A 17,137-nucleotide genomic window follows, 5' to 3' on the forward strand; every position below is an offset into this window, starting at 1 on the left:
TTCAGGTAGTGTTATTGATAATGACGCAAAAATGCAAGCTCACCCCCCCCAAAAGAAACGCAACCAACAACAGAAAAAAATTGGATTATGAAGTCTCTGTAAAAAAAATGTCTCTTTAGAAAATATTAATTATCTATAATAATGATTATTTTTGTAAATGGTTACTCTATTGAATATTCTGTTGATTAATCAGATGAAACAAACGGGTACCTTCTACAGATTTTTCATTTAACCCCTTGAACCTTTATTAATACAATATAAGAAATGCATTAAAAGAGTCAAATACACCAACAGTTCAGTACATTTTTTTTAAATAAGAAAATGAACATTTTATTGCCAGTAACATAGCATTTATTTTGTGAATTTGAACCGGGTAAAGCTAAAACTAGACCACTTAAGGAATTTTGTGTCAACCATATTTACAGACAAAAGTGTTTTTATTGTACAGCTTTTGCCTAGTTATTGTTCTGAATTATTTATTCAGCAAATAGCTTTTTCTCGAGTCTGTACAGTTAACGATTAATCGATCGCTAAATTAGTTGATGATTATTTCAGCAATCATTTCAATGCAGTTTATTTATGTAGCACCAATTCAAAACAAATGTCGTCTTATAGCAGTTTGTAAAAATGTGTATTGCACTTGAATATATGATTATTCAGGGTTTAGATACCCAATCCAGAACTGATACAGATATTAATATCAGATCGGTGTCTGATAAAGAGAGAACCTGAAACACGATGATAATGATGGAGTTCTAACAAAGCATATTCGAAGACCGAAAATTTCATTCAAAGTTATATGACCATGAGCTAGATATGAGTCTGTAATATTGTAATCAGACATTCTGCAGTGACATGACTACTAACCCTCTTTTATTAACAGATTTATACATTTTCCTGTGAATCCAGTCCATGTTCTTTCTCCATGGTTTCCTCAGGTGATGCTGCGGGTGAAGGAGTCCGAGGTCCAGTACCTGAAGCAGGAAATCAACTCCCTCAAAGACGAACTCCAGGCCGCTCAAAGAGTAACGTCGAGTCCTTCGCGGCTTCGCCTCGGCGACCACCAACAATTCCTGGTGACGCTGCCGAAAGCGCTCTGTGTGTCTAAGCGAAATGTTGTGCTTGCAGGACAAGAAATACGCGACGGATAAGTACAAGGACATTTACACGGAGCTGAGCATCGTGAAGGCCAAGGCGGAGCGGGACCTCGGAAGGCTCCGGGAGCAGCTGCAGCTGGCGCACGACGCGCTCGGAGAGCCGTCGCTCGAGGATTTGGAGCGAGGGGGATACGGTACGCCGGCGCCGCCGCCTCGAAACGGCCCGCCATCCGACCGCCGATCTAATTCGGCTTCTGACCGTTCTCGTGACAGATATCATGAAGTCCAAAAGCAATCCCGACATCCTGAAGATGGCAGCGGCGGCAGCCAAGCGCTCGGAGCGAACCCTGAGGTCAAAGGTGGGTCAGAAAGAGACGATTTGTATTTGCAGCACTTGTGCAGAGTTCCCGCTGCAAAACCACATGGTTGTGATGTAAGGCAGCAACACTTTGTCAGCAGACAGGGCAGTCCAGTTTTCCATCCGTTAAGACCTGAGATGCATGTTGCAGTTATTTGCTGCCCTCTGCAGGTCACCTGAAATGTTGCATGCAACAGTGCATGCCCCCAGCTGTGTTTTATCAATATACAGTGCCTTTACTGAATGGATATTGTTTGATAGACCAACACAAAGTAGTGCATAATTGAAGTGGAAGAAAAATTATGGTTTTTAATATTTTTAAATCTTGTTTTAGAAGCTTTGCCATCTTGTTTGGCAAAGCTTCTATTTATTTGGACTTTGAATCTGGATACCATTTCTATAACAAAATACTACAGCAATACTTTATAATAAAGTCGTACGATAAGAGTCAAAAGTCATGTTATTAGAAGAATGAAGTTATAATCTTATGATAACCCCAACAGAAAAAAAAAATGTTCTGTAATTTTAACAAGTTTTACAGACAATGAAATATTAAATCTTTTAACACATCAGCATCAAATTATTCAGTAGGACTTTGAAATGATCATGCAAACCATTTTGAAGAACCTCAGACTGAGCAGCTAACACCAGATCGCAATAACTTATCAAAGCTTTTCTCTTGTCAACTTTTTTCCTCATAACTTCGAGACGTTTTCCAGGTAAATTTCCATCTTTATTCTACTATAAAGACCATATTCTCAGAATTAAACAAAACTTCTCACAGCCTGTCCCCCTAATGCTCTGTCATACAACTCGCGAAAGAGATGATTGTCTCACTGTGAGACACTTTAATGGCAACAACATGCTGGGGGTCACTTTTCTCTAGCAGAGACAGGAAATTTATATCAGAGTTGATGGGAAGATGGAAGGAAGTAAATATATGGTGATAAAACGTATCGAAGCGCCGACGTTCAACTTCCAGCAGGCTGAAAGATATTCATGTGTTTAAAATGGCTTAGTCAAAGACCAGACCTAAATCAAAGCTGAAATTCAAGAATTCTCTACAAAACTGGTAGAGACTTTCAGCTATAATTGAAGCCATGATGTTTCTCTGTTTGTTAAAAAATAAATAAAATGGAAAAAAACAAAAAAAACATATTTTCTTGTTTCTTATTCAGTTAAGCTCTAATTTGTATTGGTCTTGTCCTGTTATAAATACACATTTGTGGCTGCATTGTGGGAACAAAAATAAATAAAAGTTGAAGGGGTGTGACTACTTCTTCTGTGTTGTGACTCCATCTGAACTGCAATCTTGGGATTTTGTTGCAAATCAAACACCACAGCGGTCTAACACACACTTTTGCTGGTGTGTGTTTTGTTTTTTCCTCCCCTTCTGTCCTCAGTCTGTGAATCGAGACATGCCCTGGGACAGTTAGCAGAAGACGTGTGTAGGCCTACTTCTTCCTCTCCTTTAGGTAAACCAAAGCAGACACACCCACGGGTCGGTGTAACACACCCTGCTGTCTCCCACTCAAGATCTGACAACGATCTTTAGTTCATGCTAAATTCCTCACATTTTTTTTTTTTTTTTTTAAAGCCAGAAAACACTTAAGTAGCTAAGAAGCATACCTGGATAGATTTAATCATAACTGGGTCACAACTGAATAATAGAGGAAAATCCCTTGCCTAACTGTGAGGTTTTTTGGGGGTTTTTTCCCCTGTGAGACGTGTCCTAACCTCGAATATCTCTTTTGTTTGTTTCCCTCCAGAGTCTGAAGGAAGGGCTGACCGCCGAGCAGAGACTCCACCTGTTCGAAAACAAAGACACGAAGGAGTTCTGACAAGCGACGCGTCACGTCTGCCTGCCATGCCGCATGTTTAGGAACCCACTATATTTTTAGCTCTGCTATGACTTATTTAGAAACACTACACACTGGTCACTGAACACAGATCATATATGTTATTAAAGAAGACACGCTATGAAGTTTAAATTTCATGTCTAGAGTTTGCATTCCATGCACTTCAGTTAACTGTGACGTATTTGTGTTATTTCTCTCCTCCCTCCAGCCCCTTCCTCCTATGTCTTTATTGTAAATAATGATTTTTAAAAAGAGCATCCGCCATGCATACACTAAACTATGACTGTGTAAGCTACTGTTTTAACGCTATAGACTGTTGCTAGCCAAAGACATTTAGCTGTAATGTTGACTGGCTTAAAACAAAAGCGCATATTGAGAAGCAACACCTGTATAACACAAGCAATAGGAATGAGTCCGGTGTTCAGCCTGTTGTGACTCCTCTGCACCTTCTCCACACACGAATGTGTCGTAAACAAGCTTTGGAATGGGAGCGCTCATCCGTGTTGCCCGTCTTCCAAATTCACATCACACAAACTTGGATGTTCCTGGAAAGCTAACGGTGTTCTGATGGGCAGATTCACTGACTATAATTTAAGTACGTACATGAAAAGGTATAGTTTTTTTGTTTTTGTTTTCCCTCACAGCAGTCCTTGGTCCAGCTGTATAGGAGATTCTCCAGTTGGTTTATGTTTGTAGTCTTGTTCCGTGGCAGTGTCTTTGTATTTATTTAAATGGCTGGGATTTTTCTTTTACATTCCCATTCCTCTGTACTCTATTATTGTAAATATAAAGCAAATATACACCGACTGACTACAGGTTTATTAGCAATAAATATTTTGCACCCTTTCTGGTTATGACGTTTGCCGTTTGCGCAGTCCTCCTGAAGGTCTTGCATTGAGATGTATGGCCATCTTTCACGTTGCATCTCGCAAAAGATTGACAAGAAAATCTGAAAGTGCAAAGTTTTGCTAAATAAGACTTAAATGTAAATTAGTAATATCAATAATAAGAAAAATAGCCCCTAATATTTTATGCCACATAGCTTGCTAAGCATAGTCTCCAATCAGTTTCCTGTGTACATTTTCTTCCACTTAGTTTTACTTATAGGTTTTTGTACACTTCCTCTTTGTCGGAAACTGAAAGAATACAGTTAATAAAAACTGCATACACAGCAATAAAAATTACAAAATAAAACACAACACAAATGGTGATTGAAACTAAAATACATTCCCCTTGTCTGAAGGACGTAGAAGATTCAATTTAACCTTCAAAGCCATGCAGTCTTTGTGGTGACCTTGTTGCCCAATGAATGGTTGTGGTTCTTCTGTTTACTTTTGGGTTCAAAGAGGTTATGGAGGATGGTAAAAAAAATAATAAAAAAGGTATTTTGCTGTAATCCAGTGGACTATCATCAGCACATCAGCTCACAGTCATGCTGGTAATGCCTCTACTGCCAATCCTCGGACACCCAAATGTCAGTAATGCAGCTCATTAGCCATTCGTTATCTTCCATGCATCTTCAAAAGGTTATCCTATGTTGAACCTAACCCACTGCCCTTTGTCACCCCAAAGAAACAAACCATAATAGTACAGGAAGTCAAAAATAAACACGTAATCCATGTTGGTGAATGGGAAAGTTCTGTACTGTACCTTTGTTGCATACAAAACAGTAAAACTTAAATTTGTAGACTTTGCTAAATCCATACGAGGTCAAAGTTATACACTTGTATCTGGTATAATGTCCACCAGCCACCCACAACAAAACCTATGTCTCTATATTTGTCATCTTCTTGGCAGAATATGAGTTCATTTAAATTGGTTGGTAGCAAAAGAGACATGACTATTGCAATTATGCTTCATGGCTTGTACAAGCTAACCTTTGACCTTTCCACTCATAGCTGCTTATCTTTGTGGCCAAACAGCTCAGTGTGTTTTGTTTGACCATAACACTTTCTCTCTAGGTGGCTTTTGGCTTCTCATTTCCGTCAAGTTTCAAGGTATTAACTTTGGAAGTAGACGCGTTTTCCTTGACCAGTAGCCTCGCAGTCTTTGCTGATGTAAACGGGCTTTTACTGTGGACACTGGTGTTTTAGTGGTTTCCAGTTAATGGGTTGTGCTTTAATAGCTCCTGAACAGCTTAACCAATTTTCCGGGTCATACAGAATGAAGTTAAATAAATGAAGATGGTTTAGTAATTTGTGTAAAACTACCATGAAAATGTTTCCGTTTTGAAGGAAGTATTTTTAAACTAGCGTAGCATCTTTGAATTGATAAAAAAAAAAAAATAATAATCTGCTGACACATGAAATAAAGTCTAACTGAAAGTGACAGTAAGTGGAGTGAAACTGATCACGACGCATCTCGGTTCCACAGGTGAGCGTTGGCCGTTTCCCTTGCTGCTTTATTTATTTTCGGTCAGGCCGACACGCAAGTGGATGCAAAGGTAGGATTTTTTTCGAATCGAAAAACATGGAAAAAGTTTAATCTTTATCGGCCAACAGTTATACATGACGTTTAAGGTATTTCTACTACGTAGACAGACTGCAGTTAACACCTGGACGATTAAATAAACGGCGTATTCTAACTTAACGATTAATTGCGAGTTGATGTGATCGGTTGTAGAAACGTAGTGATTTATTTTGAAGGCCATATCCGGAAGTCAGAGATTAGGTTCCAACATGACAGCGCTGCTATCAGAGTAGTGTGTTCCTGGAAAGTGAGTGGGTATTTATTTAATAAAGGGCTTTTTGTTTTACTTTCCCAGCTCCGCCAGAGTTCATGTGAAAGGGAGGCGCTGCTGATGGAGACGCAGGCTGGGATGAAATCCTAACTGAATGTTTGAAAACGCAGAGATTTTCCCCGTCCGGGTAAGTTGTGTTCAGAAGCGCAGCAGAGCCCGAACCCTCCGTCCTGTCTTTGTTTCACCCAGCCGGGCCTTGCCCCTATCCGGACCGTTCAAAGTAAACGGCATGCCAAACTCCATTGCAAGTATTTGGTAGTTTAATAAAATGTGTAATGTCGCTTATTCTCGGACACCTGTGAAGAAACGTTTAATAAGCTTGGCATAAAAATCATGTATTCTTCTATTCGGCATTAATTAAACATTATAAGGGGTGCTATTTGTGCTAAGAAATTTGATTTTATATTTGCGTTGGACGTTTTTTTCCTCGTTAAGAAGTTGGTGGTCGTCATAGAAGCTTTGAGGAAGAAGCAATATTTTCAAGTATAAGTTAACATTTTATTGAAATATTTATATTATGGGGGTAATAAACATAGCCGAAATGACGACAGAGGGTAGTCGTTAAATGTACGGGTATATTGCAAGTATTAAAGTTTAAGATTGCGGTTTTTTACAGTGTTTCGTAGAAGCTATTAAATATTCCATGGAAATTGACACGAGGGGAGATTACCGCAGCTACACCGGGCCAGGCTAGCTCGCTAGCTCTTGCTAAGCTAACTAGCCATCCCGACCTGTCAGTGTCGTCGGGGAAAAGTTCGCTGTTTGCCTTTAGACCCGTTTTTCTCATAAAATAACTTCTTAAAATCATTGACATGTTAACCTAATCTAAAATGAAGCTAGAAGGTAAACTGTCGGTCGTTCCTTTTTTGTGTGTTTTTTACTACAGGAGTTAAAGCCACGTACACGTCAGTTACCTACAGCTTATGACAGTGGTGTGACTTCACGGGTTTAACCGTTTCCTTTGTCCTAAAATAGTTGTAAAGATAAATATGTAGTTGCACCCTAACGAAATGATGACGTAAAAGACATAACTTTGTTTTTATTCTACATTTCCTGCGCAGGTCAGAGGTGTTGCTCACAGTTGCGGTTAGAAATTTAAATGTACTCAAGAGTTTCATTGTCATTAACTCAGGGGTTTTTCAATTTTCGTCGTAGTCTTTCCCCATAATGAGAATAGTTTCCCCGTTTTTATATACATCTAAAATATCAGCTATAGTTAAACTACTATTTTAGTTGGGTTGCAGGCACCAGTTTGCTTTTTATTCATCATCTGAAAATCTGAAATATGACAGTGATTTGAGAAAGTTTTATCTGTTTTGGAAAATGAAGTAGCTGTCAATTGTGTCATATAATCTCTCTAGTGTGGTTAAAAATAAATAAAATTAATGAAAAGTCTAACATTACTACAACATCCATGCAGATACAATTGTATGCTTCATTTAAGTAAATATAATGAACTTCTTTCCATCTATTACAGTTGTTATGGAGCAACCACCTGGGACCTTGGATGAGCTACAGCATCAAGGTGCCTCTTCCCCCGCTCGCTCCAGTGTAATTGACTTGACCAGGAAAGACGATGAACACCTCCTCACATCACCAGCTCTGGATGCCTTGCGGAGGGTCAAGGGCTCTGGCTGGGGCCCGAACTCTGGATCTTCCATCCCCGGGTTACAGTTGTCAGAGACTGGCTCCTCAGATGTCACAGTTCAACCAGGGGATCAAATTCAGCCAGACAATGCCTTATCCCACACTACAGTCACCCTGTCCTACGTGAGCAGGTCTCATGTCTTCTCCACTCACAGCTCTCCTCTGTACAGTGTGTCGCCCGTCAGCAAGTCTTCCTTCCACCCTCAATGCAGCACTGACATCGGGTTTGAGGAGACCAGCTATGCACTGAACCAGCATTTCCTAGAGCAGGACAAGGAGCCTGTTAACCTTGTCACACATGCAGAACTGTTCCCCTCGCTTTCTCAACCTCAAGTAGGACCACAGGATAATGCTAGAGAATACAACGTGAAAGAGCCTCCAAAGACTAATGGAGAAGTCATTTCCAGCGGTGGATATGATAAAAAGCTATTGGCAGAAGAGAAACACAGCATTCTTTCTGAAAGTAGAAATTGTGTAGAGAACGGTCGGTATGATGGTTGGTCAGAAATTCTCTGGGATGAGGATGAGGACAGAGGAACATCCGATGTACTTTTCATTGGGGCTAAGAAACAGGACCAAGAGGTCTCCAAAAGCAGCGGTTCCACAGATGTGCGTTCAGTGAGTAGGGAATACAAGAGCCCTTTGGAAGATCCAGTCTCCCCACCCTCTACCTCAGTAGAGGATGTGTTCCTCCTTCCTCAGGCCTCCAGGTCACCCAGCGCAGATGACTTTTATTTAGAGGCTGCCGATGATGCTGTGTATGATACCTTGTGTTCAGACAAAACCACTTGGGCAAGCTCTGCGGTCAACGATGGCCCAACGAGGTTGGAGTCACGTTATGAGAGTAAATCCCATAAACGGAAGGCTGTTTTGGAGCCTTTGATTGACTTGGCTGATGATTCTTGTCTGAATCCGGAGAACAAAACCAGATGTGCCATTCGTCACGTTAATGGGAGTGCAAATATGCTGGAGAGGACGATAAAAGAAAGGAAACTGCCCATGCGTTCTGGTAGAGGGACTCGACTGGAAGCAATAGTCATGAATATAAATTCAAGTCGCTATAAAGTGTCCAGTAGCATACTCGCCAATAAGAAACCCAGTGCCTCTCAGCCAGTTACACACACTTCTGCCTTACCCAGATCCAAGAGGAAAGTGAAAGGCAAGGCAAAGACTGCATTCTTGCTGAGGACTGTCAAAAGAAAAGCTGTAAATGTGAAAAAAAGTAAACCCAGTAGCGTCGACGCTCAAAGTTACAATGACTCTACCTCTGTTTCTGAACCCCTCAACAAGACCGAAACATCAGTCACACCTGCTAAAAGACCTCGATTTGCGAGACCAAGCAGAAAACCAGCACGGCCATCTCGGAGTAGGCCTGTGAAGTCCAAGATGAAACCCCCTTCTCAGTCAAGTGCCCAGTTCCTCACACATAAGAACTCGAAGAAGAAGCCAGAGTTGGTCACTGTCCCCGAACCCTCAGTGGAAGTTACTGCATCAAAGGTGTTGCCCATTCGTCCGCCACCAAAGTCTCCAAAGAACAACCAGGTTGACCCTAAAAACAAACCATCATCTCCCACCAAGAAGACAAAGGCACCCCCAAAACGGAGGCGAAAGAAACCCAGGTGCAGCCAACCTTCCTCCATGTTCTCCCCAAAGGAGCCTGAGATCAAGCTCAAGTACATCACCTACAAGGAAGAAAAGAAGGATGTCAGGTTGGACAGTTTCTCTCCATTTGTTCGTGTCAAGCGACAGCAGTCATCCCCTGCTCTGTGCACAATAGTGAACTACCCCGAGGAGGTGAAGACGGAACCCAAACAGCAGCCGCAAGCTCACTCCAGTCGCTTTGTCTCAGCCGTTGTACCCACCACTTCCTGTCTGTATCTGGGACGACTGTCCACGCACGGCCAACATCAGCGTGCTCTCGTCTGCTGCTTGTGCGGCCGCTCGGCCAACTCCATCGACTTGGGGGATCTCCACGGACCCTATTACCCCGAGGGGTACCGGCCGAACATCAAAGCACCGGCCAACGTGTCGGGTCTCAAAGAAGATGAGGAGGACTCCAGCTACTCTGACTCTTCCTCCAGCACTACGAGAGCCAGACGCTGGGCAGCTCCGCTAAAGCAGAAGGGCCTTCTGGGGAGCCGCAAGTGGTCCAGTGGTAGGATCAGCAGCCCTGAAGCCAAGCGGGCAAGATCGGAAGGCGGTCTTGCGGATGCGGAGGACTGGTACAGCCCGCCCGTTCTCCCCGTGGAGCCATGCGAATATTGGCTCCACGAGGACTGCGGCATCTGGTCTGCAGGCGTGTTCCTTGTCAGGGGCAAAGTTTACGGGCTGGAGGAGGCTGTCAAGGTGGCCCAGGAGACGGTAAAGCTGCTCTTTTGAATGGAATGGCAATACAGTAGGCATAGTTGTGGTTGATACCTCAGATGTGTTGTAAGCCACAGTAAACATGAATAATTCAGGTCTTTCAAGTTTAAAAAACCCACTGGAGAAACATTGGTGCTGATAAAAACATCAGTTCAGTTGTCACTGCTTGTCTTTGTAACACTTGGCTCGCTGAGGGTTGGAAACAGAGCTCCTTTGAATTTGACCTGTACAGGGTGTAGATAACGGGCTAGTAGAAGAGAAATTAGGGTTTAATGAATTGAAACGTATCAAAGTTTGCTCCAACTCTTCACTGATGTAAAAACAGTTTTGTCAGATTCAGTTTTTTTCATCTAGGAGCTTCCTGAAGAAAAGTTTGAACTCTCTTTGATGTTCAAAGAGATGAATTATGGTCCTAAGAAATGGCTTTATCATCAGCAATACCCCCTCCCTTCAGTCTGTGAATGCTTCTCTTTGGCCGACTTTGTTTTCCTGTGGTTCTAGTTTGGCTCTCTTGACGTTAATCCCACTCTTTTCAGCTGATCTCTTTCAGTTTGCACACAAACATTTACTCCTGTTTCTGCCTGCTTTCTACTTCGTTGTTTTTGTTTGTGTACTTCCTGTTTTCAAGCCAAGATTGCTTTGTTTTCTGTCCTGATTCATTCATGCCTTCCCTCACGTCCACCTGGAAGTTTCTCTGTTACAACCAGGACATTTTGCTCCATGTTTCAGACCCAGCTATCTGGGAACAACCAAACTCTTTGTTGATGTAGCTTCTTGAAATAGTTTTCAGACCCTTTCACTTGTTGCAAGGGTTTCTTGTTTATTAGCCAACCTCATTATCGTCTCCACACTCTTTTTGTCTAATGCACGGTTCTTTCTCCACTTTGAGTGATTTTGTTTTATTTCTTCTACTTGATATGAAAAAAATGTGCCACTAGTAACAGTAATCTTATTTTTTTTTAGTGGCGCAGTCAGAATATTCAACTATTATATTCCATATATCTGCAGTTTCTATTTTTCTTTTGTTGCCCCAACAGAGCAACCAAACCGCTTAAGAAATATTTCCGGATGCTTTGAGGTTGTCATCACTTAGGCTGCGCTCACACAGCAGGTCTTGATGCTTAATCCAGATTAAGCAGGAAAAAAAAAAAACTGAAATCAGATTTTTTTTTCCATGTTCATTCATCCTAATTATTAAACCGACATCTTTCTGAACAGTTTACGTGGTTAAAAAAAAACGAGTCAGATATGTGTCGCGTTTGCCTGCTGTGTGAACATAGTGCAATGTTTTTAGCTTTGCGCAGCTTGTTAGCTTTTACCAACCAAATACGTGATGAACTTACTGCAAGAGTAATCATCAAAGTAATGATGCTGGTGAGTCTATAGTAGATTTAGTCAGATTTGTAGTGTCGGGGGTCGTAAACCTCATGAAAGTGACGAATCAGAGGCTTTAGAAATCAAAACAAATAAAGTTTTGTCCTACTTTCTGGACCTCCAGCCTTTCTGCCTCACCTGCTTGTCTTTGGACCTGTGTCTTTCCAGATGTGTACGGCGTGCCACAATCCAGGAGCAACTCTGGGCTGTTTCTTCAAAGGCTGTCCTAACAAATACCACTACAGGTGTGCTCTGGAGTCAGGTGAGGGCTCGTCGTTTGCATTTTGTGTTGCAGTTCCACTGCATAGCACCTAGCAAAGATATTCTCACCTTAAGTCGCATTAAAACCACAAACCTCACTTGTGTGTTGTACGATAGGCTTGCACAAAATAGTGCGTAATTTTGAAGACGGAGGAAATGAAGTTTGTTCTTTCTTTTTTTTTTTGCAAATTTTGAGACAAAATGTTTGGCATTTACAGCCTCATGTAAAGCTTTTCAGATTTTTGATTTTTGTCCTGTTTCTATATTTAACCCTGCATCATATTCCTTTAATTTCAGTTATTTTGTGTTGGTCTATCACAGAAAATACATGCATACAATGAAACGCGTTGAAGTTTGTGGTCATGACATCAGATAATATAAGGCCTGTTTTGATAACAAATTTTGTTGGACTATAAATTGTCCCAAAAATTGTCGCGATAATGCTAAAATTGTCATTTTGAGACCATTTTTAACTAATATAATAATAATGATAGTAGCATAACATGCAAGTTTGCCCTCTTAAAGACTACTAAACTTTAATTTTGTACAGAACACTCAACACTGGAACTGGAAGACATTTTAAATATGCAAAATAAAACAAAACATCCAAAAGCAGTAGATAAAAAGGAAACAAACACAGAACTGAAACTATGAATAAAAATGTATCAAGTCTCCTTAAACAAAATTTTAAAAATTGAATCATCAGGAAGGAAATTGAGCTCATTTTAATTGATCTTGCTACTACTTACTTATTGCCACAAGCTTATTTAATAATAATCCATTTTGCAAAGTACTGTGTGTGTGTTTTGCTTTCCGAGTTGCTACCCAGTTGGAGAAAATCTGGACACACAAACACCAGAAACTGTAGCTGTGTGTGTGTGTGTGTGTGTGTGTGTGTGTGTGTGTGTGTGTGTGTGTGTGTGTGTGTGTGTGTGTGAAGCAGTGTGTGTGGAAGTAGCAGCTTTGTGAGGCGGTGTTGGCTGCAATGACTTCCGCCGAAGCCCGAAGTGGCACGTGTGGGTGGTTGAACCGTTCAGATGAATCAGCAGGATAAAATCTCTACAAAAACCTTCTCCTCTTGTTCCTGCAGACTGTGTGCTCGTCGAAGACAATTTCTCCATGAAGTGTAAGAAGCACAAGGTGAGCTTCCAAGAAACCGCAAGCTACAAGCACGAGAAGAAAAAAAAAAAAACTGAAATAAAACACTCAGTGTTTAACGTCGAGGTTTTTTCACCAGAACAAAACGTTGAAAGCACCTCCGGGGAGCCGATGGGACGACAGGTGACAGATTACATGAAACCTCCTGAGGTAGGTGAGTGTCGTAGCACGCACGTCAAACTGTTTGCATGCTTTATTAATGAAACCGAAAGGGATCAATTCTAACGTGGACAGTGTTGAGATCTGGTGTTTCAGAAGCATTAGCATCAGCTGCCATGATTTACATCATCAAACAGACAAAAGCTTCTGTCTCTTTGTGGCAAATAGATGTTAAATACAAGGAGCACAATTCCGATCAAACCACATTCACACATTGGTGAGAAATAATAATAATAGTAATAAAATTAATTAAAGCCATGCATGCTTTTTCTTCAAATTCACAATTATGCACTTGTTTTTGTTGGTCTATGGCATAAAAGTCCCAATCACATACAGTTTAGTTTGTGACCAAAACTAGGTAAAAGGTCAAAGATGTCAAAAGTGTTTTTAAAGCCACTCGCAGACTGTTAAAGATAGTTGTTCAGGGTTTTCCCCCAGTATATTGTAAGCCTGGCGGGCCACCAGGCTTTACTTGTACCCCACCAGTTTTAGCATTGCTTCTTTTTTTAAGTCTCTTTAAAATGTTTGCATTTTTTAAGACTTTCTAGTTGGTGTTCAGGTATTAATCTTCCAGTCTTTTAATAACGCATAATTATCAAGAGACGTTTTCAAATTTCCTGTCGACTTTAAACATTTTTTAACTCAAAAACACAACGGACCGCTGGATGAAAGACGAGAACCTAGAACCCAACCACCAGGCTTAGCAAGTTTTCTTGCTTAGCAAAGAGATTTTTTGTCTTTAAAAAAAAGTGTTTTCTAAAGTAATCCACCCCACATTAGTTGGCTGCTTATCACCACTGTGTGTGTGGGCGCGTGCGTGTGTGTGTGTGTGTGTGTGTTCGGCTGATAGCGGCAGTAACACCGTTCTCCTCCCAGTCGGCCCCTCGGAGGCTCGGTTTTAAAACATGCAGAAATGCATCTTCACCGTCACTCCTTTATTTTTACAGAATCCTGCAGGAATCCGCCGGTAACCATGACAACGGCGGACCAGGCCTCACCCCCCGACCCCTCAACGACTGACAGCTAGCACCCACAAACCTTACCGACTCCCTCTGCTCTTCAGAGTGACTGTTGTAGCCCCCAAACTACCTGTGGACTGCAGGAAATTACAGAGTAACATGCTGAATTTCTCGTTTTGTCTGGTTATTTATATGGGATTGTTCTGTTTCTTTTGCTTTTTTTGTTGCTTAGATTGATATGAATAATAATAATCAAAGATATTTAATTTTTTAAAAAGATTTTCTAAGTATTTGATTATATTTTGGTTTATTTATTCCTGAACTCTTCTTACGGGCTTCTTCAGCTGTTTGTCAAAGAGGCTTAATTGTAATATGTTTGCGTGTCGGTGAGAGTGTGTGTGTGTGTGTGTTTATTTTTACTTTCCTTTTGGAAGCTATCAGTTTAGCGTTTTTAATATTCTTCAACAAGTCAAGAAGTTTCTGATTAGTTTTATTCCAATATGGGACAAAAATAAATGCGACTGAGTTAAGGTGCTGCGCTCACACAACTAACTATCTGAGTAGGCCTGGGCATTACAACCACAATATCACTGTTTCCTGGTATTTACACTAACTACAAATAGAATCAAATGCTCTAATTTAATGCAGAAAAGCAACAATTGTTCCAACTGGTTGCAAAATGTCACATATTGACTGGTATCTTAATTTAAATGCATAAAATTGAGCAAACTCAACAAATAGCCACTTAACTGCTTGCTAGCATCTTATGCTTTAAGCTAACATGCTGCTTTTAAAGGGACACCTCCAGTTTGCAGTAATAATTCCCTTTCTTGCGTTACAGCGTTTACATAAAGAAATCCTCAGAGCAATGGAAGGCTAACAGCTAGCAAGACGACTCCATGTCGTAGGGCGCTACGTTAGCGGGCGCTAAACGCCTGCAAACATCCGCTAACGTAATTTGAGCGCAGCTATGTGTTAGAAACGGCTGGGAAAATGGTGACACGTTTAATGGTGACTCCTGTGAGGTTGTAGGTTTTAAAATATCAACTAGCATGATAAAGTGTCCAAATTTCAAACTGCTAAACTGTTAAACTTCCACTGCTTTGAGAGATTTCTCAAACTTTCTAGAAACATGTAGCATTATCTGTTTGCTGTATATTTTCAATCATTATGGCTAATGTTCTGACAAAATCTCTATTTGATTGGTCATTTAGTCAAGTGCTCTTGTAGCAACAGATGGGGGAGGGGCAGGGACTTTTGATGCTAGATAAGCATCTGCCCATGCCTGCAGCAGGACATTGGACCATCAGTAATAGTATTACGGGCTTTGCTTTAAATGATGCAGAACCGGTTGTAACCTCAGATGATTTTATCAACGCAGTCCATCATTGTGTGTGTGTGTGAGTGAGTGTGTGTTTGAATGTATGCTAACAAGAAGCACTCTAGTCTGGGCCCCGCAGCACTGTTCAGCTCTTTTCTCGTGGCTCTTTGATTGCTCTTTTGCCACCTTCTCCTCATCATCAAACTGTTTCTGATGATTTTGTTTGTTTTCATTTTTTTTGTGCAACTCCAAAGCACTTTGGCCTCCCCACTTTGGCATCGTTAGGGGAAAAAAAACAAAAACGTGCCCGTGTGGTTTTCGCCTGCGCTGCCTTTTAAATTAGTCGGACTTCCTTGCGAGTCCCACAATAGTGGAGCGAGAATCCAGTGTGGTGTGTGTCGTCCTTTTTGTTTCAGCTTCACTCCAGCTCCGCCGTCAACCACTGACAGGTTTCTCTTAAAAGGCCGTCACTACGACGTGCTTTATCTCCTAAAACGCAAAATCTGCACCTCAACCCTTCTTAAAAAGCCTTTTCTGATCTACGGAGGGGGACAAACGTTTATCTGGGGTGCAGTGGCAATTTAGTTCCTGAGTAAAGGCACCTGGCTTGCACTTTTTCTGTTTTTTGTTGTTGTTGTTGTTTATTTTTGTTTTCTGATGACTTTATTTTTAGGAAGTCTGTGTGATCGGTGCTGGCGCCTCTCCGTACCACCGGGGGCAGCATGGAGTTGCCTGATTGTAACTGTCAGATTCTCCTCTCAGCTTTCGGTCACCAGCAGCATGAAACATCTCAGAGGAATCCAAGGCTCACCTTTAAAAAAAAAAAAAAAAAAAAAAAAGAAAAACTTCCTGGCTGATCGTTTTGTGCCATCTCTGTGTTTGTAGTATTTTTTCCAGTTTGTGGTTTTATTGCAGTAAAGCAGTGAGCTTCCCGCAGGTTTGTCTGGAAGCTTCGGTGATTTGTACCAAATATACATTTCTGAATATGTTTAAAAAAAAAAGAAGTTTGCATTTAAAAATAAAAAAATATACATATATATGTTGCTCTCAGGGCTGAATCTCAGATATTGTAAAGATTTTGGGTTTGTTTGTTTTTTTCTACCTGTTTTTATTTATTTTTTTTTTTGTCATGCTGTTACCGCAGTAACACATGGAGCAGGAGGAGGTTTTCTGCCTTTCCTGTCCCGGTACACACTAAACGTTACATTCCACCTTTTCTTTTCCTCCGTCTGCCTCAATGCTGTGGTGATTTTGAGTTTAACATCAAAAGAAGACTGCCAACTTGTTGTTTTAATGTTGCCATCATCTGATTCTTTTTTTTTTTTTTTTATGGCAAGATTTTTTTTGTACCGTCTCGTTCACCTCTCGGGAGTATCAGAGGTCTCGTCATTGTCGGAATAAATATTTTGTTCGATCTTCTGGATTTTCTGTGTGATGTGTAGTAATACCATTTAAAAAAAAAACAATATCTGAAAATGGCACTCCTGATGCTGCTGCCATTCATGGTGATTTCCAATTTTGTTTTTCCTCCACTACTCGGCTACTTCAAGATAAGTTGTTCTAATTTAGAAAATCAAGAGGTTTGCTTCATTCACATGAACCAGATTGGTTTGGACAACATTTATTTTTCTCCTTAATGAATAAAATTCTCATTTCAAAACCTCTTTTTGTTTACTCAAGTTCATTTTGTTAGGTAATCTGAAGTGTAATTGTTTGACGTGCTGATGAAGACGTTTCAACCATTTAGTCCTCTGGGATTTCACAGATTTCAGTTGTGAGCTTATATCTAAAATAAGTCATTTGGTAAAAAGAGAAAAATTGAGAAAGCAGTGTTGAAATC

The 17,137-nt window shown here is 40.8% G+C and overlaps 2 protein-coding genes across 9 annotated transcripts in view; both read left to right on the forward strand.

The window, feature by feature from the left end:
- Nucleotides 1-4,160, forward strand: part of LOC114152026 (myosin phosphatase Rho interacting protein) — a 52,763-nt gene extending 48,603 nt beyond the window's left edge. For 3 of the 4 annotated variants that reach the window (XM_028029641.1, XM_028029643.1, XM_028029645.1), the window contains 4 exons: nucleotides 939-1,025; nucleotides 1,129-1,291; nucleotides 1,371-1,456; nucleotides 3,225-4,160. In XM_028029641.1, the coding sequence (XP_027885442.1) occupies nucleotides 939-1,025; nucleotides 1,129-1,291; nucleotides 1,371-1,456; nucleotides 3,225-3,296 (408 nt within the window). In that variant the 3' untranslated portion in view covers nucleotides 3,297-4,160. Of the gene's footprint in view, nucleotides 1-938; nucleotides 1,026-1,128; nucleotides 1,292-1,370; nucleotides 1,457-2,858; nucleotides 2,931-3,224 lie in introns of all 4 variants that reach the window. The other variant, XM_028029642.1, reaches the window with a different exon arrangement.
- A 1,478-nt stretch (nucleotides 4,161-5,638) lies between these two features.
- Nucleotides 5,639-16,957, forward strand: LOC114152027 (transcription factor 20). Of its 5 annotated transcripts, none has more exons than XM_028029647.1 (7): nucleotides 5,646-5,757; nucleotides 6,079-6,181; nucleotides 7,532-10,062; nucleotides 11,608-11,701; nucleotides 12,791-12,840; nucleotides 12,938-13,012; nucleotides 13,965-16,748. In XM_028029647.1, exons 3-6 carry the CDS (start codon nucleotides 7,537-7,539, stop codon nucleotides 12,983-12,985), a joined length of 2,718 nt encoding a protein of 905 aa, XP_027885448.1. In that variant the 5' UTR covers nucleotides 5,646-5,757; nucleotides 6,079-6,181; nucleotides 7,532-7,536; the 3' UTR covers nucleotides 12,986-13,012; nucleotides 13,965-16,748. The 5 variants fall into 5 exon arrangements, 4 of the variants coding, with proteins under 4 accessions (XP_027885450.1, XP_027885448.1, XP_027885449.1 ...); XR_003597056.1 differs by lacking the exon at nucleotides 5,646-5,757 and having other exon boundaries at nucleotides 5,800-6,181; nucleotides 13,965-14,130; nucleotides 15,971-16,957; XM_028029649.1 differs by lacking the exon at nucleotides 6,079-6,181 and having other exon boundaries at nucleotides 5,639-5,757.
- Nucleotides 16,958-17,137: the final 180 nt, after the last annotated feature.

The sequence above is a fragment of the Xiphophorus couchianus genome, chromosome 10, assembly GCF_001444195.1.
Source record: "Xiphophorus couchianus chromosome 10, X_couchianus-1.0, whole genome shotgun sequence".
NCBI lineage: Eukaryota > Metazoa > Chordata > Actinopteri > Cyprinodontiformes > Poeciliidae > Xiphophorus > Xiphophorus couchianus.